Below are 23,477 nucleotides of genomic sequence, written 5' to 3' on the forward strand. Positions count from 1 at the left end.
GCATTACAAATAGAAGTGATTGGTGCTAATGGTTGATACGGTTTTCTGCCAGCAAATAATAATAATAATAATAATAATAATAATAATAATAATAATAATAATAATAAAAAAAAGTCTTAATGTGAATGGTGACACCAAAAGTGAAAAACCAGAAAAGCAGGCCACAGTTGAATTCTGGAAAGAATTGTGGGAAAATGCAAAGGATTACAACAAGAAAGCAAAGAGGATACATGACTTTGAGAAAAGCATTGGCAACAAACAAATGCAAGTATTATAAATAACAACTGAGATGGTCAAAAATCGAGTTAAAAAGGTAAAGAATTGGACATCACCTGGAAAGGACCAATACATGGTTTCTGGCTCAAATATTTGACCAGTTTACATGCAAGAAGTAAAAACTATTGTCAGGCGAGAGTACACCAACAGAGTTAGGAAAATTTTGAAATCTAAATTGAATGGTGGAAATACAATCAAGGCCATAAATACCTGGGCAATACCAGTTATAAGATACACAGCTGGTATAGTTAACTGGACACAAGCTGATTTGGACCTTTTGGACCGAAAAACCAGGAAACTAATGACAATGCACTACAGCAGTGTTTTTCAACCTTTTTTGTGCAAAGGCACACTTTTTTCATGAAAAAAATCACGAGGCACACCACCATTAGAAAATGTTAAAAAAAATTAACTCTGTGCCTATATTGACTATATATAACACAAGGTGTTATATAGCAAATCAGATACTAAGGCCTAATGCCAAAGAGGGGAGAGAAATTCATAAGTTTTCAAGATTTCCTGCACTGCTTCAAACATATACACTTAATACCAATGAATCCACAGCTATTATTTGATACAAGAAGATGGGTATGGAGAACGGAAAGAAATTTAAATTAATAAAAAAAGATGCCACTGAAATCATCTGTTTTAAATTATAATCCCTCTTCCTGACAGTGGATCAATAAAAAAAGATTATGCCCAATTCAAATTGGAAAAATACATTTAGCTCAAAAAAATAAGATCACCATAGTGATGAAAGAACATGGCAAGTATCCCTAGGAATTATCTATCTCCATTTTTTATCAAAGGGCTACCAGGGGCTGTGTGCGTGTACGTTACTCCACGTTATAAAGCTGTATAAAACCCCATCCAATAGGCAAATAAGGAAATACCTGTTGCTCTGGTCTTTAATGCAATTCTTGCTTAAGGCAGAGCCCTCCTCCCGCCCCAAAAGACGAGGCAAGCCACGTTGAAGCAAACAGCCTCCGCCAGAATTTTTTTTTAAAAAAAACCATGCAGTGGCAGAAATGTCAGTTGTAGGAAAGGGGAAGAATGGCTGGAGGGGGAAGGGATTTTATGAATTACCTCTCTCTCTCTCTCACACACACACACACACACACACACACACACACACACACACACATTCTCCCACGCACAGAGCGGGAAAAGTGGGACCAAAGCCCGGCCGCGAGCGAGGGAGTGCGCGGCAAGCAGCGACGCCGGGCTGCTTCCTCTGCCACCACCGCCGCCTTCACTACCCAGCAGACAAAAGCGAGGGCTGGCCGGCGGGGGCTGCTTTCACCGCGGCTGTCAGTCCCGGCGAAGGCCACACGTTGCTTAGCCGCCGGACCCGCTCCTAGCCCTTCTGGAGAGCGCGGCGCTGTCCTCCCCCTCCCTTCTCCTTTCATTCTCGCCCTTCCTCCCTTAACGGTTAGAGATGTCAGAGATATCAGAGATGTCCCGAGGCAAAAACACCCGGCAGGTGTTTTTCCAACGGCACACCTTACACTATGTCACGGCACACTAATGTGCTGCGGCACAGTGGTTGAAAAACACTGCACTACAGTTTACATCCACGTGGTGATATTGATAGACTATATCTGCCCCGAAAATCAGGTGGCAGAGGATTATTACAAGTGAAGCAAACAGTTGAAGAAGAAAAACATGCACTGGCTGATTATTTAAAAGAAAGTCAAGAACATCTATTAATCGAAGTAAAGAACAAAACTCTACTGAAGGCCCAACAGACGAAACAAGAATACAGAAAAGATGTGATAAAATCAAGAATGGAGAGTTGGCAGAACAAAGCACTGCATGGCCAATTTCTGGAAAAAATAAAAGATAAAGTGGACAGTGAACAAACTTGGTTATGGTTAACAACAGGTACATTAAAGAAAGAAACAGAGTCACTAATCCTGGCTGCGCAAGAACAAGCTATCCGCACAAATGCCATTAAGGCCAAAATCGAAAAATCCTCTGATGATGCCAAATGCAGACTTTGCAAAGAAGCTGATGAAACTGTTGATCACATACTCAGCTGCTGTAAAAAAAATCGCGCAGACTGATTATAAATTGCGGCACAATTCAGTAGCACAAATGATCTATTGGAATTTGTGCAAAAATTATAATATTAAAACAGCAACAAACTGGTGGGAACATCAGCCTGAAAAAGTCACCGAAAATCAGATGGTCAAGATCTTGTGGGATTTCCGTATACAAACCGACAAAATATTGGTGCATAATACACCAGACATCACACTGGTTGAGAAAAATAAGGTCACAATCATAGACATCGCAATACCAGGTGATAGCAGGGTCGCCGAGAAGGAACATGAAAAAATCGCAAGATACCAGGACTTAAAAATTGAAATTCAACGACTATGGCACAAACCAGCAGTGATAATTCCAGTGGTAATTGGCACACTGGGTGCTATTCCAAAAGCACTGGAATTAAATTTAAAACAGTTAAAAATTGACAAAATCACCATCAGTCAAATGCAGAAAGCCGCACTGCTTGGATCTGCACGCATATTAAGAAAATACGTTACGACATCCTAGGCCCCTGGGTGGGGCCCGACTAGTAACCAATGCCAAATCCGGCGAAACAACTGGCCGCTGTGATACAATTGTATAATAACAACAACAACAACAACAACAACAACTCCACCGTTGCCGGTCCCAAGCCCGGATGAGAAAGGAGGAGGGTTGGGGTCAGGTTGGCATCTGGTCCCATAAAAAAAAAACCCGCCAACCCATACAATATGGTGAAAAAAACAAATAAGAATTCCATACTGCATCGGTCGTCACGCGGGTTAACAAGGGCCGCGGCAGATGTTGGAGTCCCTGGACATCCGTCGACAAGTGGGCTACAAGTGGACCAGCCAACAAAACGACAAAAATATAGTGCAGATGAAAACCGTGCCATAATGGCCTGTTACTACAACTCAGAGCCAGAAAAAAGAGGCTATTTAAAGCGAATGTATGAATTATGGAAACAACAATATCCAGATTCAAATGTTAGTGAACAACGACTAGCAGATCAAAGGCGATTTATTATACGGAATAAAGTGTTTAGTGAAGTTGAACATGAGGAAATTCAGGCAAATTGCAAAACCCAAAAAAACAATATCACAAGTGGAAATAACTGATATTCAAGACACAACTAAAGACATTATAGTAGAACTCCCAGAAGAAGCTCTCGGGGAGGAAATAACATCACCACCACTAGAACCAGTTATCACTGAACCAACTGATGAACTAACTCAAAAACAAAAAGAATTGAAGGATAAGATCATGGAGCATTTTCTGCTTAATGAGGAAAGGCAACGTTTACCATCACTAAAAACTGTGCCTAAGAAAATTTTGGCCCCTATCATGAAAATGGTTAATGCAGTGTTTTCAACAATTGAACCGGGATCCATCTTGGAAACAAACCAGTTAATGTACAGCGCAGCTGTAATAGTCACTAATGAACTAGGCATTAAAATTAAAGTACCTAGTCACACAACAGAAAAAGCATCAAAGCCAAAGTGGAAAATCCGTTTAGAACAAAAAATAAAAAAATAAGGGCAGATGCTAGTAACTTAAAGAACATGCATGAGCAACGGCTTAAAAACAACAAAATCATAGATCGGCTAATCAGAAGATATAGATTGGATACAAGAAACATCAATGAAGCTGTAGAGATTGTAAAACAGCAGATAACAGCAACACCAGAAAAATTGAAAGATGTAAGGCACGAATCTTCCAATATAAACAAAATCAGCAATTTCGATCAGACCAATGACATTTTTATCAAAGTCGTAATGTGAATGCTGACACCAAAAGTGAAAAACCAGAAAAGCAGGCTACAGCTGAATTCTAGAAAAAATTGTGGGAAAATGCAAAGGACTACAATAAGGAAGCAAATGGATATATGACTTTGAGAAAAGCATTGGCAACAAACAAATGCAAGTATTAGAAATAATAACTGAGATGGTCAAAAATCGAGTAAAAAAGGTAAAGAATTGGACATCACTTGGAAAGGACCAATTACATGGTTTCTGGCTCAAATATCTGACCAGTGTTACATGCAATATTGGCCAGGCAACTGAATGAAATTTTACAAAAGGGCCAAATTGATGAATGGTTGACAAATGGAAAAACATACTTGATTCAGAAAGATGCAACTAAAGGAACAACACCTGAAAACTACAGACCAATAACATGCTTGCCAACAACCTTCAAATTACTCACAGGCATTATTGCAGATAACATGATGGATTATTTGGAAACAAACAACACCTTGTCAGTAGAGCAAAAAGGCAACAAAGAAGGAGCAGGGGCACAAAAGATCAGCTCCTAATTGATAAAATGATATTAGAAAATTGTAAGAACAGAAAAACGATCTTGAATATGGTCTGGATTGATTACAAAAAGGCATTTGACTCACTGCCACATAGTTGGATCATAAAATGCTTAGAAACAACTGGCATTAGCAAAAATATTACATCCTTTACTGAAAAGGTGATGAAACAATAGAGAACTGAGTTGGCAGTAGGGAATGAGATCTATAGAATGGTTAATATCAAGCAAGGAATTTTCCAGGGTGATTCACTTTCACCTCTTCTCTTCATCATCACAATGATCCCACTATCAGTAATCTTAAAAAAAAATGAAATTAGGCTACCAAACAGCCAAAGAAGCTGAAAAAATTTCGCATTTACTATATATGGATGATTTGAAACTCTATGGAAAGTCAGAAATAGAAATCCAATCATTGACAAACACAGTCCGAGTATTCAGCACCGATATTTCAATGCAGTTTGGCATGGAAAAATGCGCCACTGTATCCATAAAAAGGGGCAAAATCACTGCATGTGAGGGAATTGAAATGCCCAATGGCCAACTAATTAAATGCAAAGAAAATGAAGCCTACAAATACTTAGGCATTCTGCAGTTGGATAACATCAAGGATGGAGAAGTAAAAACTATTGTCAGGCGAGAGTACACCAACAGAGTTAGGAAAATTTTGAAATCTAAATTGAATGGTGGAAATACAATCAAGGCCATAAATACCTGGGCAATACCAGTTATAAGATACACAGCTGGTATAGTTAACTGGACACAAGCTGATTTGGACCTTTTGGACCGAAAAACCAGGAAACTAATGACAATGCACTACAGCAGTGTTTTTCAACCTTTTTTGTGCAAAGGCACACTTTTTTCATGAAAAAAATCACGAGGCACACCACCATTAGAAAATGTTAAAAAAAATTAACTCTGTGCCTATATTGACTATATATAACACAAGGTGTTATATAGCAAATCAGATACTAAGGCCTAATGCCAAAGAGGGGAGAGAAATTCATAAGTTTTCAAGATTTCCTGCACTGCTTCAAACATATACACTTAATACCAATGAATCCACAGCTATTATTTGATACAAGAAGATGGGTATGGAGAACGGAAAGAAATTTAAATTAATAAAAAAGATGCCACTGAAATCATCTGTTTTAAATTATAATCCCTCTTCCTGACAGTGGATCAATAAAAAAAGATTATGCCCAATTCAAATTGGAAAAATACATTTAGCTCAAAAAAAATAAGATCACCATAGTGATGAAAGAACATGGCAAGTATCCCTAGGAATTATCTATCTCCATTTTTTATCAAAGGGCTACCAGGGGCTGTGTGCGTGTACGTTACTCCACGTTATAAAGCTGTATAAAACCCCATCCAATAGGCAAATAAGGAAATACCTGTTGCTCTGGTCTTTAATGCAATTCTTGCTTAAGGCAGAGCCCTCCTCCCGCCCCAAAAGACGAGGCAAGCCACGTTGAAGCAAACAGCCTCCGCCAGAATTTTTTTTAAAAAAAAACCATGCAGTGGCAGAAATGTCAGTTGTAGGAAAGGGGAAGAATGGCTGGAGGGGGAAGGGATTTTATGAATTACCTCTCTCTCTCTCTCTCTCACACACACCCACACACATTCTCCCACGCACAGAGCGGGAAAAGTGGGACCAAAGCCCGGCCGCGAGCGAGGGAGTGCACAGAGATCGACCCCTAGGCCCCTAACGTGTGGGGTGCCGCAGGGTTTGGTCCTGTCCCCCTTACTTTTCAACATCTACATGAAACCGCTGGGTGAGATCATTCGACGGCACGGGATAAAACACCACCAGTATGCAGACGATACACAGCTGTATCTGTCCGCCCCGTGCCACCTCAATGAAGTGATGGATGTGATGTGCCAGGGCCTCGAGGCTGTTAGGGACTGGATGGGGGTTAACAAGCTTGTTCTCAATCCAGATAAGACCGAGTGGCTGCTGTGCTTCCCTCCTATTAATTGGCCAAGTGTTCCACCTCTCAGGCTGGGGGGTCAAACAGTACACCCCTCAGACAGGGTTCGCAACTTGGGAGTCCTCCTGGACCCACAGCTGACTTTTGAACACCATTTGTCAGCCGTGACCAGATGGGCATTTGCCCAGGTTCGCCTGGTGCACCAGTTGCGTCCCTACCTGAACCGGGAGGCTCTCACAACAGTCACTCGTGCCCTTGTGACTTCTAGACTGGATTACTGCAACGTGCTCTACATGGGGCTGCCCTTGAAGAGTATTCGGCGACTTCAGCTGGTCCAGAATGCAGCCGCGCGAGCAATCGTGGGTGCGCCTCGGTTCACCCACTAACACCTATCCTCCCCGAGCTGCACTGGCTGCCTGTTGATCTCCGGGTACGCTTCAAGGTGCTAGTTGTCACCTACAAAGCCCTTCATGGTATTGGATCTGGGTACTTGAGAGACCGCCTACTGCCAATTACCTCCACTAGACCAATTAGATCCCACAGACTAGGCCTCCTCCGAATTCCATCAGCCGGCCAGTGTCGACTGGCGACTACCCAGAGGAGAGCCTTCTCTGTGGCTGCTCCGACCCTCTGGAATGAACTCCCCGTGGAGATTCGTACCCTCACCACCCTCCAGGCCTTCCGCATAGCCCTTAAATCCTGGCTGTTCCGACAGGCCTGGGGCTAAAGACTTGCTGCCCCACTTCGAATGGTATGATTGTTGTGTTTTTAACTATGTATGGCTTTTATGTTTTTTGTAATTCTGTTTGTCTTTCCCCTCCCTTTGAGTTGTGAGCCGCCCTGAGTCCCTTCAGGGAAAAGGGCGGCATACAAATAAATTAAATTGAATTGAATTGAATAAATACCTGGGCAATACCAGTTATAAGATACACAGCTGGTATAGTTAACTGGACAGAAGCTGATTTGGACATTTTGGACCGAAAAACCAGGAAACTAATGACAATGCACTATAGTTTGCATCCACTTGGTGATACTGATAGACTATATCTGCCCCGAAAATCAGGTGGCAGAGGATTATTACAAGTGAAGCAAACAGTTGAAGAAGAAAAACATGCACTGGCTGATTATTTAAAAGAAAGTCAAGAACATCTATTAATCGAAGTAAAGAACAAAAATCTACTGAAGGCCCAACAGACGAAACAAGAATACAGAAAAGATGTGATAAAATCAAGAATGGAGAGTTGGCAGAACAAAGCACTGCATGGCCAATTTCTGGAAAAAATAAAAGATAAAGTGGACAGTGAACAAACTTGGTTATGGTTAACAACAGGTACATTAAAGAAAGAAACAGAGTCACTAATCCTGGCTGCGCAAGAACAAGCTATCCGCACAAATACCATTAAGGCCAATGGCCGGGAGGCTCTCACAACAGTCACTCGAGCCCTTGTGATCTCTAGGCTGGAATACTGCAATGTGCTCTACATGGGGCTGCCCTTGAAGAGCATCCAGCGACTTCAGCTAGTCCAGAATGCAGCCGCGCGAGTGATTGTGGGCGCACCGCGGTTTGCCCACATAACACCGATCCTCCGTGAGCTGCGCTGGCTACCTGTTGATCTCCGGGTGCGCTTCAAGGTGCTACTCACCATTCATAAAGCCCTTCATGGTAGTGGATCTGACTATTTGAGAGACCGCCTTCTGCCAATTACCTCCCTTCGTCCCATCAGATCGCATAGAGTAGGCCTCCTCCGAATTCCATCCGCCAGTCAGTGCCGACTGGCGACTACGCGGAGGAGAGCCTTCTCGGTTGCAGCTCCGACGCTTTGGAACGATCTCCCCGTGGAGATTCGCACCCTCACCACCATCCAGACCTTCCGCACAGCGCTTAAGATCTGGCTATCCCGTCAGGCCTGGGGATAAGATCCTAATCTCGCCCCGCCCGAATGTCGAATGAATGTTGTGTTTTATTGGTTATTTTCCTTTATTCACATTTTTTTTGTGTCCTGTCTTACACTCCCCTCCTATGAAATGTAAGCCGCCCTGAGTCCCCTTAGGGAAAAGGGCGGCCTATAAAGGTCAATAAAATGCTAAAAAATGCTAAAGCACTGCATGGCCAATTTCTGGAAAAAATAAAAGATAAAGTGGACAGTGAACAAACTTGGTTATGGTTAACAACAGGTACATTAAAGAAAGAAACAGAGTCACTAATCCTGGCTGCGCAAGAACAAACTATCCGCACAAATGCCATTAAAGACAAAATCGAAAAATCCTCTGATGATGCCAAATGCAGACTTTGCAAAGAAGCTGATGAAACTGTTGATCACATACTCAGCTGCTGTAAAAAAATCATGCAGACTGATTATAAATTGTCACACAATTCAGTAGCACAAATGATCCATTGGAATTTGAGCAAAAAATATAATATTAAAACAGCAACAAACTGGTGGGAACATCAGACTGAAAAAGTCACCAAAAATCAGATGGTCAAGATCTTGTGGGATTTCTGTATACAAACAGACAAAATACTGGTGCACAATACACCAGACATCACACTGGTTGAGAAATATAAGGTCACAATCATAGACATCGCAATACCAGGTGATAGCAGGGTCGCTGAGAAGGAACATGAAAAAATCGCAAAATACCAGGACTTAAAAATCGAAATTCAACGACTATGGCACAAACCAGCAGTGATAATTCCAGTGGTAATCGGCAAACTGGGTGCTATTCCAAAAGCCCTGGAATTACATTTAAAACAGTTAAAAATTGACAAAATCATCCTCAGTTAAATACAAAAAGCCGCACTGCTTGGATCCGAACACATATTACGAAAATACGTTATGACGTCCTAGGCCCCTGGGGGAGGGCCCAACTGGTAATCAATTTCCAAATAGTGAGGTAGCCCTTTAGGTATTGCTCCAAGGGCTCCACTTGTAATCAGGACAACACACAATTTCTTTTTCCACAGTCGCTCAACTTCAATTTGTGATTTTTTTTCTTGCTGTTTATCTTCAATTTGTGCATCTCCAGCAGGGATGGGGTTCAGCCAGTTCGCGGTGGTCCCCACGAACCGGTTGGTCAGCGAACCCGGAAGTAAGTAACTTCTGGGAATGGCGAAGGGCCCACCCACCCGCCTGCGCTCCTTACCCAGTTTTGACGAGTTCTGCGCTTCCACGCATGCGCAGGACGCATACAGCACCTGCACGATCCTCCAGGAGCAGCTGGAGCAAATGCACAGATGCTAGTACGCATGCTTGCACTGCGCGCGTGCACGAGGACGCCGCCGGCGAGAAATCCACCCTTGATCTCCAGGTATTGCAATGTCAATGAACCATACTTTTTTCTTTTCAACTATTGTTATTTCAGGTGTGTTGTGGCCAAGTGCCTGTCAGTCTGGATTCTGAAGTCCCACAAGATCTTGACTTTCTCATTCTCTAAAACCTTCTCAACATGATGGTCCCAGTGGTTTTTGCTGTACTCAAATCCAAACTTTTGGCACAATTTCCAGTGAATGATCTTAACAACGCAGTCATGGCATTGTAGGAAGTCAGTTTGTGAAATTTTGCTATATCCACTGATCAAGTGGTCGACTCCTCTTTCTCATTACAGAGGCAACATTTGCTGTGGGTATGTAAAGTATGTTTTAACAAAAACTTTTCCCAATGTTGGTTCTTTTTTATTCCAACTTATACTGTTGGTATGTTAGGTATTAACATACAATAAAAAAACCAACCATATACAGAAGGACTATTCCAGGCCTTGGAAAATGTACATTTAGGAACTTGTGTAAAGTTTAGAGCAAAAGATAGGACATTAAGTTTTACTCACACATACAAATTATATAAATTTGATGGCATCTTTTATCATAGTTTCTTGGCACAAGCAAAGAAATAATTTCCAACTGCTTTCTTTTGGATTTTAAAAATATTTCCTGTGTACCCTATCAACCATGATTTTTTTCCTATTTTCATCCCCAAGTACGAACCAATCCTACTTATGCTGAGCTGTATAATAATAATAATTATTATACCATTGACTGGTGCTAATGGTTGATATGGGTTGCTGCCAGTGTCCTAGGTATCAACCAAGTATCTTCTTAAAATATATGGTGTTCCGAGTAGTGCAGGTTTTTTGTAGTTCCGCTGGTGTTATTGCAGGAAGCTGCATTTCTTGATGTGTTTTGTAAAATTCTAACCAAGGACCTAGGAACTGTTAAGGTAACATCAAAGGATATAAGCTGTTCAAATAGGATGTTTTTTTTGTAGAATCAGAATGTTCAAGTCTGATAAATTTAAAATTTCCAAATAGTGAGGTAGCCCTTAGCGGTCATGGCATTGTAGGTAGTCAGTTTGTGAATTTTTGCTGCAGCCACTGATCAAGAGGTCAACTGTCTTGTCTTTCTCATTACAGAGGTGACATTTGCTGTTGGTGGTAATATGTTGAATTTTTGCCTTCATGCAGTTTGTGGCTAAGGCTTGTTCTTGAGCTGCCAAAATAAAGCGTTCTGTTTCTTTTTTCAGTACTCCTGATCTTAACCAGTTCCACGTTAGCTTTTGGTCAGCTTTGCCTTCAATACTTTTCAAGTATTGGCTATGCATAGCTTTGTTTTCAGATTTCACAATCTAGTAGTGGAATGCTTTCTTTAAAAAGTTATGATTAAAATGATGGGTCATTTTCTTAGCTGAGGTTAGAATGTGAATATTGTACCCATATCAGTAATAGTATCCTATTATCTTCACTGCCGATTCAGTAGTGGGAGCGCATTCACACATGGCGTGTCTGGGCATGCACAGAACCTTCTGAGCATTTGCAGAAGATCCCTGATAATGCCTGGCTGGGTGGGTGGAGCCTCGCACTGCTGCCACAAAAGGTTCGGCCAGGCCAGTGTGAACTGGCAGCATATCACCTCTGACCCCTATCTAAATTATAAGTGCCTTGCCCTGATTAAGAGTTTATATAAAGCAAACAATATGCCAAATTGTTATCAGCTGAAGAGCAAATAAAGGCTCTTCCTTCATAATTAATTAACTTCATCTTTCTTATTTTTTGAGCCTTATGTCACCCCAGTCCATTTACTTTTTTAATGCTTTCCAGAGAGGAATGCAAAAAAACCAACCATCATAAATATTTGAATAAATGAAAGTTTATAGAATTGTCAAAACAAAAACTTTATTTTTTTTTCATTTAATGAAAATGTATCATAAACATAATCCCAGTTACCTTTTAGATTATTAGTAGTAAAATTTAAGCTAGCGTCCATATTAAATTATCAGATGTGCCCAAAAAGATTTTGAATAACAGAGTATGTTTCAAAGCTAATATATTGATTTATCACTACAAATGCACAAACTTAATATCTAATAATTTTATGCCATATGTGAAGCCAAGGATTTGTAGCCCATTAGTTTCTTGAGAGCTTCCTTCACTTCCCAGGCTTTCAGGCTGTAGATAATGGGATTCAACATAGGGGTTGAAATGTTGTACAGAACTGAAAACAATTCATCAACAATTACTGAGAAGGTTGTGCTGGGTCTAAAGTATCTCATAGACCCTGTGCTATAATACAAAATCACAATCATGATATGGGAACTGCAAGTAGAAAAGGTTTTCTTTTTGGGTTCTGATTAATTTATCTTCAGGATAGTACAAATGATGTAGATATAGGACACTAGAATAATAAATATTGAATATGCACAAACAGAGAAATGTTTCTGTGCAAGATAAGGCAAGTAGGAATGGAAATTCACAGCTGAAATGCCTAATAATATTTGGTCCACAGAAAGTTAGATTCAAAAGAGGGATTGTATTTACCAGAGCATAAAAGAAACCTATTGTTCATGCACTACCCACTAACAATCTGCAAAATTCTGTTTTCATAATCTGTACATAATGCAATGGCTTGCAAACAGCAGTATATTGATCATAAGCCATTGCTGCAAGAAGGAAAACTTCAGTGCATGCTGTCAGAAGAATGAAAAACATCTGAGTGACATAGCTTTTATATGAAATTGTTTGGCTGATTGTCAAATTAATTAGTACCTTAGGCACAGTGATGGAAGAAAAGTATATATCAAGGAAGGAAGGTGGTTTAGAAAGAAGTACATAGGACTGTAGAGGTAATTTACATTGATTGCCACAATAATGATCAGGTTTCAAAGTAAAGTGATTGTAAAGCAAATAGAAAAAAGAGGAAAATCGGAACTAATGAGTCACCTGAAAATCCCAAAATAATAAAAGAAGTCACTCTGGTCTGATTTTCCATTTGTTTTTCCCTGGCAGTAATATAAGCTATAATGTATGAAAGCAATCAACATCACTAAGTCAAAGAAAATAATCTAGATCATTAAAGGCCATGCCATATTTTTGGGGTGGGAAAAATATAAGACCTCCCCTGAAAATAAGCCCCTTGGACAACACCTCCTCTGACCAGGCAGAGTGCCAGTCACCAAACTCATGGTATCCTGGAGGCAGCAAGCTGCAGGAGCTAGGGGGGACAGATGCTCACATGGGATACCACTAGGTTGGTGAGTGGTACTCTGCCCGTCTGGAGAGTGGGGTTGCCCGGCAGCTGCTCTCTTGTGTGTGGGCTTCCAAAGAGCCTGGCATGGGGATGAGAGGGTGCAGGGATGGGAGGATGTGGGCACAACCTCAGGGGTGAACAACTATGTTGCGCTGTTGAAGCAGCATAACACAGCAGCCATGAGGTGACCACACCCATGAGCAGCTGCCTGGAAATCCACCCCTCTCAACAGGCAGCATGCCACTTACTAACCCAGTGGTATCCTGAAGGCACCAAGCTGAGCGAGCTGGGGGGAACAAGGCACTCACATGGCTTGGTGTCTTCAGGATACCATTGGGTCAGTGAGTGGCACTCTGCCCATCCAGAGGAGGAGATTTGGAAGCCACAGAAAAAGCCATCCTCAGTGTTAGGATGGTGGCAGTGGCAGTGCCCTGGTCCTGCAGGGAGAATTGGCCCAGGTCATGGTGAGGCTGGGAGGAGTGTGAGTGGGTGGCAGAAAAGGTGCTCATGAAACCCCCCTCTCCAGCCAGGCAGAGCACCACTCAACAATCCAGCGGTATCCCAAAGACACCAAGCCATGCCAGTGCCTGTTCTTCCCCGGCTCATGTGATTTGCTGTCTTCATGATACCTCTAGGTTAGTGAGAGGTCCTCTGCCTAGTCAGAGGGGAAGTTGCTGGGCAGCTGGGCAGTGTGGTCATGCCTGCTGTGTTGTGCTGCTGCAATAGCGCAACAGAGCTGTTTGCCTCTGAGGCTGTGCCTGTATCTTTCCATCCCCCATGCCAGGCTCTTCAGGAGTCCACACGCAAGAGAGTAGCCACCCCAAAACAATAAGTCCCCCCACCTGATAATAAGGCCAAGGCCATATTTTGGGGGTCAAAACCCTGTATTATTTTCAGGAAAACATGGTTTTTGTAATATAACTTCCTCTATATCAAATAAAAAGGTAAAAGTGCAAGAAAGGGAAAAAAGTGAAAGAGAAATAGAAAAGTTATAAATTCAGTTATAAATTTACCTGTTACTATGGTTATTATCTCTTCCTTCTGTAGTCTATTCTATCTAACCATCCAAACCAAAACTCATAAGTTAATTATTTTCTGTTTTATGAAAAAAATCTATAAGGGTTTCCAGTCACAAATAAATATAAATATTGTCTTTTCTCTGTTCAAAGGAGGTCAGTTTAGACAACGCTGCATACTTGTTGATGGAGTTATTCAGCCCTGTGATTTGATCAAAGTATTAAGGTTTGTACAAATGAGAATTTTGCCAATTTGGAGTGCATGTAAAGGGAGGTATAAATCACGTTGCAGTATTCAGAATGATTGTAGATTAACATGAGTGATAGTATTCATTCCAAAGTCACTGTCAGCCTCTGCTTCGCTACTTGATTTCAGCTGCCAGTGAAACAGGGAAGGAGGCATGATATTTGAGTGGGGAAGTTTTCAGTATAGGAGTGATTGTAAAAAAGGAATTGTTCTCACCATCTACTGCGCATGCTGAAGATCGTAGATTTACCACCAAGGCCAACTGTCTGGCATACCAACCTGATAATCACTGTTCCCTCTAAGTTGCGCGGCTGCGTGGCTGCGCACATGGCAAGAAAACCCCGTGGAGCAGTTTCTGACTGCCACGCAGGGACCTCAGAAAATCTATGGTTAGCATGGGCACGGGGACAGCGGCAGGAGTTTACGCATCACAGCTGGTCTCCTAGGACCTCCTAGGCACCGGCTCCGCCACTCATTACCATCAGTCACCCCGTGTTCAGCAAAGCAAACACAGGGAAGTCCTGTGTAGGCAGCTAGAACTGGCCGCCCGCAAAGGATCTCCCCAGACTTGTTTTGATGAGCACGGAGCAACTGACAGTAGTTTGCGCCAGCCGCTCAAACTAGCATCAGTCGCCCCGTGTTCAGCAAAGCAAGCCCAGGGAGGTCCTTTGTGGGTGGCCAATCCTAGCCACTTGCGCCTAGCTCTGTGGCTGAAGTAAACAGCCAAAGCCCCTGCCTCCACAAGGAAATCTGCTGCTGCCTCCTTCTCCTCCTCCAACAGCACTGCCGGATTTGCCGCCCGACGCTGTGGCTGAGGTGAAGCCGCCAAAGCTCCTGCCAACACCCCCGCCTGTGGCAGTGGTGCCTCCCCCTCCACGTGGAGCACCTCAGCTGGGCCCTGCGTTATCCCTCCCCCTTTCTCCTCTGCCATGCTTTTAAGGAGCCATGAGGCCGCGGGAGATAGTAGGAAGGGGGCAGATGGAGCGGGAGCAGGAAAAAAAGACCTCATGGCTTCTCAAAAGCATGTCCGAGGTGGAGGTGGCCGCAGGTGAGGTGCCCAGCTGAGGTGCTCTGAGGGGAGGGGGAGGCACCACTGTCGCTGCCATGGGCGGGGCACCTGCAGGAGCTTTGGCGGCTTCACCTTGGCTGCATCGCTGCCCAGCAAATGTGTTGGTGATGTTGGAGGAGGAGGAGGCGGCAGCAGCAGTTATTCTAGTGGCGGTGGGGGCTTCTTGGCATCTTCAGCAGCAGCCCAGCCCCTTGTGAAAAAAAAAATGAAGATGGAGCAGATCCACGCAGATGACGTCGCCGCAACATGACTGGAGGAGGAATTCTGGGAGTTGAAGTCCACAAACCTTAAAGCTGTCAGGTTTGAAGACACCTGGGTTTTTTTCCCTAAAGGGTTATGGGTGCAAGGATCTTGTAACTTGACAGCTTTAAGACTTGCATGCTTCAATGCCAGAGTTTCTGAGCCAACATGACTGGAGGAGGAATTCTGGGAGTTGAAGTCCACAAGTCTTAAAGCTGTCAGGTTTGAAGACCCCTGGGATTTTTTTGTCTAAAGGGTTAGGGGTGCAAGGATCTTGTAACAACAGCTTTAAGACTTGCGTGCTTCAAATGCCAGACTTTCTGAGCCAACATTTTGGTTACTAAGCAGGAGCATTGTTAAGTGATACTAATATTATATAACACTTTTAATTAAGCAGGTACCTTGAATAAACATAACTTTGAGTTTCAAATAATACTGATTTCGTTGTTGTCTCAGGTGACATCTGTGAAAAAAATTCAGGTGCTCAAGCATGAAAATATACTGCTCAAACACTATACTTTTCTGCTCACACTGAAAAAAAATTAGAGGGAACATTGCTGATGATGCTTTTTGAAGATGACTCCCACATGACCATTGAGGGATGTGCGGATTGGACTATGGGATGGGGTTATCAGGGGGAGGGAGTTGGGTCACATATTGATATCTATGATTACGCACATGTTTGGCTCAGATCTTGCTTTGCTTAGCTGCTATCTACTCATGACCAGTAAAAGTACTTTTAATTCTGCAAAATAGAGTTGAGTGGTTTCTTTCTTGGTTACTGAGAAAGGCTGCCTTGACATTAAGCAAGATCTCAATTTCACGCTCATCCTGGAGCTAACACCTTCCAAGGGGAGTGCAATAAAATCCCAAAACTCTGAAGAATGTCCCACCCAGGCAGCAACCAGGAGGATGACATGGGAGCAGCTGCATCCTCGTGCCCTTTGGAAATGGAGTGAATAGCTGGACTACACTTGGAAGAATGATCCATTCACCCCAGATGGACGTTGGGAGTCGGACAGAAGTATAACCGTGAGGAAACTCCAGCTGGAGTTACCACAAAGAGACAGCTGCTTGGCAGGAGGAAGATGAGGAGAACCTTAGGATTTCCCAGACTACGAAACTCTTTGAAGAGGCTTGGGAGAGGTGATGCTTATGAGAGTGGTCCTGAAAGAGAAGCTGATCTCCCAGAAACAGAGGAGAGAAACTGCAGAGGGCCTGTTTTGCCCAAGAGGAGCTGGGGGGGCAGACGGTGGAACTGATCAGGATGAACCAGTCCCAGCCCCTGCAGCAGCAGCCACCAGAGCCATCCCAAGAAGAGGAGGGCCACCCTGCAGACACCAGATGTCTAAAGTCTCTCCACTTGGTGTAAAATTTGGTGGAGAATCTAAAGATTTGGGGGTTTTTTTGGTTCAAACATGGAATTACATGCAACAGTTCAGAGAGGACTTCCTAACAGAAGAGGCCAAGGTAAGAATGGTTACCATGGCATTAGAAAAATAAAGCAGCTGCTTGGATGGTTGCCCTACATAATGCTTACTCCCACCTACTGAGAGACTATAATAGATTTATGGCCACCCTGAGGAAACTGAGCAGCAAACTGCCGCATCAAGATGGGTCCAAAGCCTTCTGCCGGGGCGGGGGGAAAGAAAGCCAGATAAACAGCCTGGGAAGAGGAGGGAGATCACCATGAAAGGGATGGAGCCTACTGCGCAGTTCCTCCCTACTCCAGAGGAAAAGGAACCATCCTCCTCATCGGAGGAAAGTGAAACTGAATCTGACGATGAACATCTGGTAAGTTTCCGATCAGGCCTCATGACTATCCCAGTAGAATTTAAAATGCCCTCTACTGGAGCACAAGAAAAAATTCTGGCCCTTTTAGATTCGGGTTGCACATGTTTCATTGTTAGCCCTGAAGTGGTGGAAAAATTGGGCCTGAAACTGAGAACTTTAAAAGTCCCAATTGCTTTTTGCCAGCTAGATGGCTCAATAGCTGGGGTGAGCCATGCCCATTTTGTAACTGAACCAATAGACATGTGGATGGAAACTCACCAAAAGACAATAAGTTTTATTGTCGCACCAGGAATGGATTGGGGCTTACCCTGGTTACGTAAATGGAACCGACACATCAACTGGAGGAAACGGTGGTTACGCATCCAATCTGCTACACCCCCTGAGGGAGAGGGGGGGCTCCCTAATTTGCTAATGCTGAATCTAACCTACCAGCCACAGGGAAGAAGAAAATTGAGGGGGAGGAGAAAATCCCAAAAGAATATTGGGACCTAAGAAATGTTTTCAATGAAAAATCCTTTGATAAATTACCCTCTCACTGTACCACAGATTGCAGCATTGATATCCTCCAGGGGGTAAAACTTCCAAAACCCCAAATCCATTTGATGACACCCCCCCCCCCCCCGTGAAATGGATGAATTACGGAAGTTTATTGACAAAAATTTGCAAAGAGGGTTTACTGAACCTGCTAGGCCCCGAATGGCTGCTCCAGTGTTGGAGAAAAGAAAGATGGCTCCTTTTGTCTCTGTGTTAATTACAAAAACCTAAATGCTGTGTGTATACAGACTGTCTACCCCCTCCTGCTGATGAAGGATATGTTGGCCCAATTAGGTAAAGGAAAGATTTTCATGAAATTGGACCTAAGAGAAGCCTATTACACAGTCAGAATTAAAGAGGGAGATGAATAAAAAATGCTTTCAACTGCCCACTTGGTTGTTTTCAATTCCGAGTACTCTCATTTAGCCTACAGGGGGCACCAGCAGTTTTCATGCAACTAATAAATGAAGTTTTGCATGATCACCTGTACAAGGGTGTGATGGTCTATCTTGATGGCATCCTTATTTACACAGAAACATGTGAAGAACATGTGAAATTGGTGCGTTCAGTACTAAAGAAACTCCGGGCCACGGAACTATATGCCAAACTATCTAAATGTGAATTTCAACAGGAAAACATTGATTACCTTGGTTATCGCATTGCCCATAAGGGCATTGAGATGCACCCAGCAAAAGTCCAGGCCGTCACTATGGGCACCAGCAAACAATTACAAAGTTTTTTTGGATTTGTGAATTTTTATCGTCAATTTATTCCCTCATTCATCAGACTTGTTGAATTTTCTCAGACACAAAACATGGAATGATCAGTGAAACACTACCAGCTATGGAAGCGCTCTAATTCAGCATGCTTGAAGTAGGAATTAAAAGAATTTTGCCACTAATTCTAGTAGAAGAGATGCTTGTCGAAGCACTTGGCTTTTTATTTCTTTCACCTCAAACCCTTACAATTTTGGAAAATATAGTTCAGAAAACAGATATTATTGCAGTTTGAAAATAAGCTAAAGGGAATTAGTTTTTACATGTAGTCAAACACGCTCAGGTTTTCAAAAGAATTCACATAATAATCAATTTTTGTGCATAAAGCTTGTTGGGCAATTTAGTATTTTTATTGCAAGTGCTATAGCCAGGAAAAGAGATGTTACATTTATTTCAAGTTTTAATCAATTTATATATTTGCAGGGCTTATACAGCTATATATCTCATACTCTAGCTGGCTCAGAACAATCCATAAAACATGGACAAAACATGTTCATTTCCTTAGGGTGGGCAGACCAAATATCCTTGCAGTCCAACTTGCCATTCTAACCCAATACCTGGAGGAATCTAGATCTTCGAAACTCTCTAGAACAGAAGCCCCTAATTTCTGTGCTGCAGTCCACTGCCAGGCCTTAAGCCATTCAGAAATGGGACATGGAAATGGTGGGCAAATGTGAGCATCCACATCTTCACTTGCATGAACAGTAGGTGAATGCATGTTTATGTGCTCCATTTATACAAGTGCACACTTGCCTACTGCTCACATGGAATCATTCCTCAATCAATTTAATGATTAGTGAACAAGTAAAAAACCTTATACATTACACAGTTTCAACAGTATATGAATTGAACTCTTCATATTTTGTACCTTTCATGCCTTTTCATATCCTTCATATGTCTTGCTATCATAATTTGCTGAAATCAAGGGCATGATGAGGGTTCTTTTGGTTCCAGTTTCAAAACAAAATTCAATCTCTGAGAGAGATTCTTTCATGATATTGAAACAGCATGGGGTCCACCATTGAACCCCTCAATACTTAATCAGGCTATTTGTCTTCTTCTAACTCAAAACTTCAAAATTAAAAACTCTGCTTATGCTCTTTCACCTAAAGAACAAAAATAAGGAACATATTTCTTACTGCTTGAAACACAGGAAGCCAGGCTTTTCGCAAGTAGGAGGAAACTGGGTGGGCAAGTTAACCACAGTATCTTAGTCATAGAGCACAGTTATGAAAATCAAAGTTCACCTTGTAAACAAGCTATAGGTTAACCATATTTTTAGCAATATATCTGAGTGGCGTTCTGACTTTTCCTTTTTCTGCATGAGTAACCAAGATTCACTTCTCTTTTAGTTTCACTTTACTTCCCTATTGTGGTTTGGGAATCATGTATTGTAATTTTCCTTAAATATTTGTAATTTACCCAAAATAACCTTGTGCTGACTTAGGTGAGAAGTTATGACCTGGTTTAGTGCATGCCTATATGACGTCTATATGATTTGTAATAACCATTTCAAAGGTATAAAACCTCTGTCAAAATGTACCTAAAATCAGATCAGTTAGGTGGAAATCTACTGGTCTCTTGAATGCATTCAATAATAAAAAAACCTTTTTTCTCTGGAAAAGGTGTCGTCTCCTATTCTTACGTAAGTAGAAAGGCAGACCCTGATTTTGCCATTACAATATGGTTTCAGGAAGCAAAACAGTATACAATGAATAATTTTGAAAAAGCACAGGTCTTTATCATTGCCATTATATGACAAGTAATATATTTTTAGAATATTTGTAATGTACGCTTTAAATATCTTCACAAAGTATACATAAAAATGAACAGTTAATCTGTTTGCAGGTCTACCAGTATGAAACAAATTATATGGATGAGGACTAAAAAATGAGTTAAGGACAGCAAAAGCCACTGCAACTGAAAAATAACTGCCTGATGAAAATATGCAATATATTCTCAGACTGTTAATGACAGCTATGTTGATAGGGAAAGTTATTAGTTTCTAAACAGCATCTGATATTAAATGAAAGATTCCAATTCCAAGATAAATATCCAAATCACATTATAGCATAAAATATATTAGAAATTCAATTGATTTGAAATTGCAAATAACCAGTTCAATGCCTGTCTGTCTGTCTGTTTGTATGTCTTCCTCCTCCTCCTCCTCCTCCTCCTCCTCCTCCTCCTCCTCCTCCTCCTCCTCCTCCTCCTTTTCCTCCTCCTTCTCCACCTCATTTTCTTCTTCATCATCTATTTACTGCATGTTGTGTTTATGTGTGCTGGTATGTTTGTGTTTCTGTTTTTTCATTTGTGTGTGTGTAAGATTAGAAATTAGATTTGGAGGAACTACAGGGATGGATGGATGCATGGATGGATGGATGGATAGATGGATGGATGGACAGACAGACAGACAGACATTATATACAGAGAAGGGGGGAGAAGTGCATATACAATTGGTGGAACCACTTTTTAAAAATACATTTTAATGGAAGTGTATTAAAAATTTAGAAACTTGATAACACAAAAGATATTTATCTCTATCTTTCTATCCACATACATTAAATTTCTTTTTTTCAGAAAATTTTAAATATGTGATTGAATATATTATTATGCCTTTTAGCAGTGGTGGGATTCAAATAATTTAACAACTGGTTCTCTGCCCTAAGGACCAGTTGGGTGGGCATGGCTCGGTGGTCATGTGACTTGTTGGGCATGGTCATCTCAACATCATTCATGTCAATGGGTGCTTAACCCTTATTACAATGTAATAAGGTTTAACTAGAGAGGCATTTCTTTAAGCAGGACAATAAAGATCAGGCTAGAAAAAACACCAGAATGTTTATTTCCTGCCTTCCTTATAGGATTACCCCTGTAAAGTGGAAAAAACCAAAAATGAGATTACTGCCAACAACCGGTTCTCCAAACTGCTTTTCTCCAAACAGTTTGAACTGACTGAATCCCACCACTGCCTTTTAGTCTTTAGATCTTGGTTCTCTTATTCAATATTGTGTAATATTATACCAGGCCCCAAATGAAAAGTTGTCATAGGGAGATAAGGAGACTGCCCTTAAATATAAGGAACTAAAAATATTTCAGGGGTGAGGAATGGGCCTCCATTTTCCAAACATTTTCAATAGAACTGATTTGATCTCTTTGTTTTTCAGACTGTAAATGATAGGGTTTAACATTGGAGTTAAAATGCTATATTGAATAGAGATCACTTTGTCCAGATCCATGAGTGATTCTGAACTTGGCTTCATATAGTGAAAAAAAGATGTAAGGTAAAATAAACCCACAACAATTAGATGGGAACTGCAGGTGGAGAAAGCTTTTTGCCTGCCTTTTGTTGATTTAATTTTCAAGATGGTTGAAATGATGCGAATGTAAGAGACCAGAGAGAAAAGAAATGAGCTAAAACCTAATCCAAATGCAAATATTAGAAGAATAATATAATTAGTGAGAGTCTCTGTACAAGACAAATCCAAGAGTGGAGGAAGGTCACAAGTGTAGTGTTTAATGACATTGTTTCTGCAAAAATTGAGATTTAGCAAAGGAAGGGCATTGCCTATAGAATTAAAGAAACCCAGGAGCCAAGCACCACCCACCATTTTATTGCATACCTCTTTTGTCAAGTACCTACTGTAGTGTAGCGGGTGACATATAGCCACATATCGATCATAAGCCATTGCTGAAAGGATGAGTACTTCTGCACCAGCAATTTGGAAAAAGAAGGCAATCTGTGCAATGCATCCTTCCCTGGAAATAGTTTTCTGCTTTTGGATAAAGTTTTCCAGCATTTTTGGAACAGTGACTGAGGAATAGCAAATATCAACAAAAGCTAAATGTCTGAGAAACAAGAACATGGGAGTCTGAAGGTGAAGCTCAGACCTGATCACTAATATAATTACCATATTCCCAAAGACAGTGATTAAAAATATGATCATGAAGAAGAAAAGAAGGAAATCTTGTATCTGTGGATCATTGGAGAGTCCCAACAGAATAAACTCTTTTATTACAGTTTGATTTTCCAGCTCAGATAATTCAAGAATCATTAGGAATCAAATTTGATAGAGATACTTTATGCCAGTCACCCTCTCTCAGCCCACGATGTTAAGGCTTGCTGGCCCAACAAATAGATTAAAACTTTATTGATCCGGAAATTGAACTCTGAACTTGCAGCAAAACACTAAGGAGAAGACAAAGAAAATTAAAGCTATATTTGCAGCATAGTGCACTGTATACATGAAATATACTTCCTGTGTATGGCATATGAATTACAGTCAGATATTACGTCAGGAGAAACTGTTTCTAAGGATAGCCATGCTAAAAATACAGACATGTTTGGAAGATGAAGATACACTATTTTAGTGTAAATTCACTTGCTTCCTTATCTATAAGAATTCCTAAATTTCCTATTCATGGAGCCAATGTAAACTCCTTCCTGCCTTTTACTGACAAACACATCATTGTATTATTCTGGTTTTCTGGTTGCTAGATAGATTTAAAAACAGTATAGAATTGTTTTGCTACTGTCTTCTTCCAGGATTCCTCTCACCCTTCACCCCACTTTTGCAGCCATGCACTTATGTAGTAAGTACATGATGTTGTTGTTGTTGTTTAAGTGTAGTCAGGAGTTGTTGTGATGAATTGGAGAAAGAAAGATTCAGATAGTATTTGAAAGTTTTGAAAAAAAAATCTGAATGGAAAAGATATACCCAGTATCTCAC

At 41.4% G+C, this 23,477-nt stretch overlaps 1 protein-coding gene and 1 pseudogene across 1 annotated transcript; both read right to left on the reverse strand.

The window, feature by feature from the left end:
* Positions 1-11,917: 11,917 nt before the first annotated feature.
* On the reverse strand, positions 11,918-12,482 carry LOC116521407 (annotated as a pseudogene).
* Positions 12,483-21,842: 9,360 nt separating this feature from the next.
* LOC116521408 (olfactory receptor 5V1-like) lies at positions 21,843-22,802 on the reverse strand. Its single transcript, XM_032236084.1, has one exon. The coding sequence runs from the start codon at positions 22,800-22,802 to the stop codon at positions 21,843-21,845; it is 960 nt and encodes a 319-aa protein (XP_032091975.1).
* Between the last annotated feature and the right edge of the window lie 675 nt (positions 22,803-23,477).

The sequence above is a fragment of the Thamnophis elegans genome, chromosome Z, assembly GCF_009769535.1.
Source record: "Thamnophis elegans isolate rThaEle1 chromosome Z, rThaEle1.pri, whole genome shotgun sequence".
In the NCBI taxonomy this organism is placed as follows: domain Eukaryota; kingdom Metazoa; phylum Chordata; class Lepidosauria; order Squamata; family Colubridae; genus Thamnophis; species Thamnophis elegans.

Coding starts and splice junctions, on each gene's coding strand:
- LOC116521408 (XM_032236084.1), bottom strand. CDS start 22,802: ATGATTCTTGAATTATCTGAGCTGGAAAATCAAACTGTAATAAAAGAG.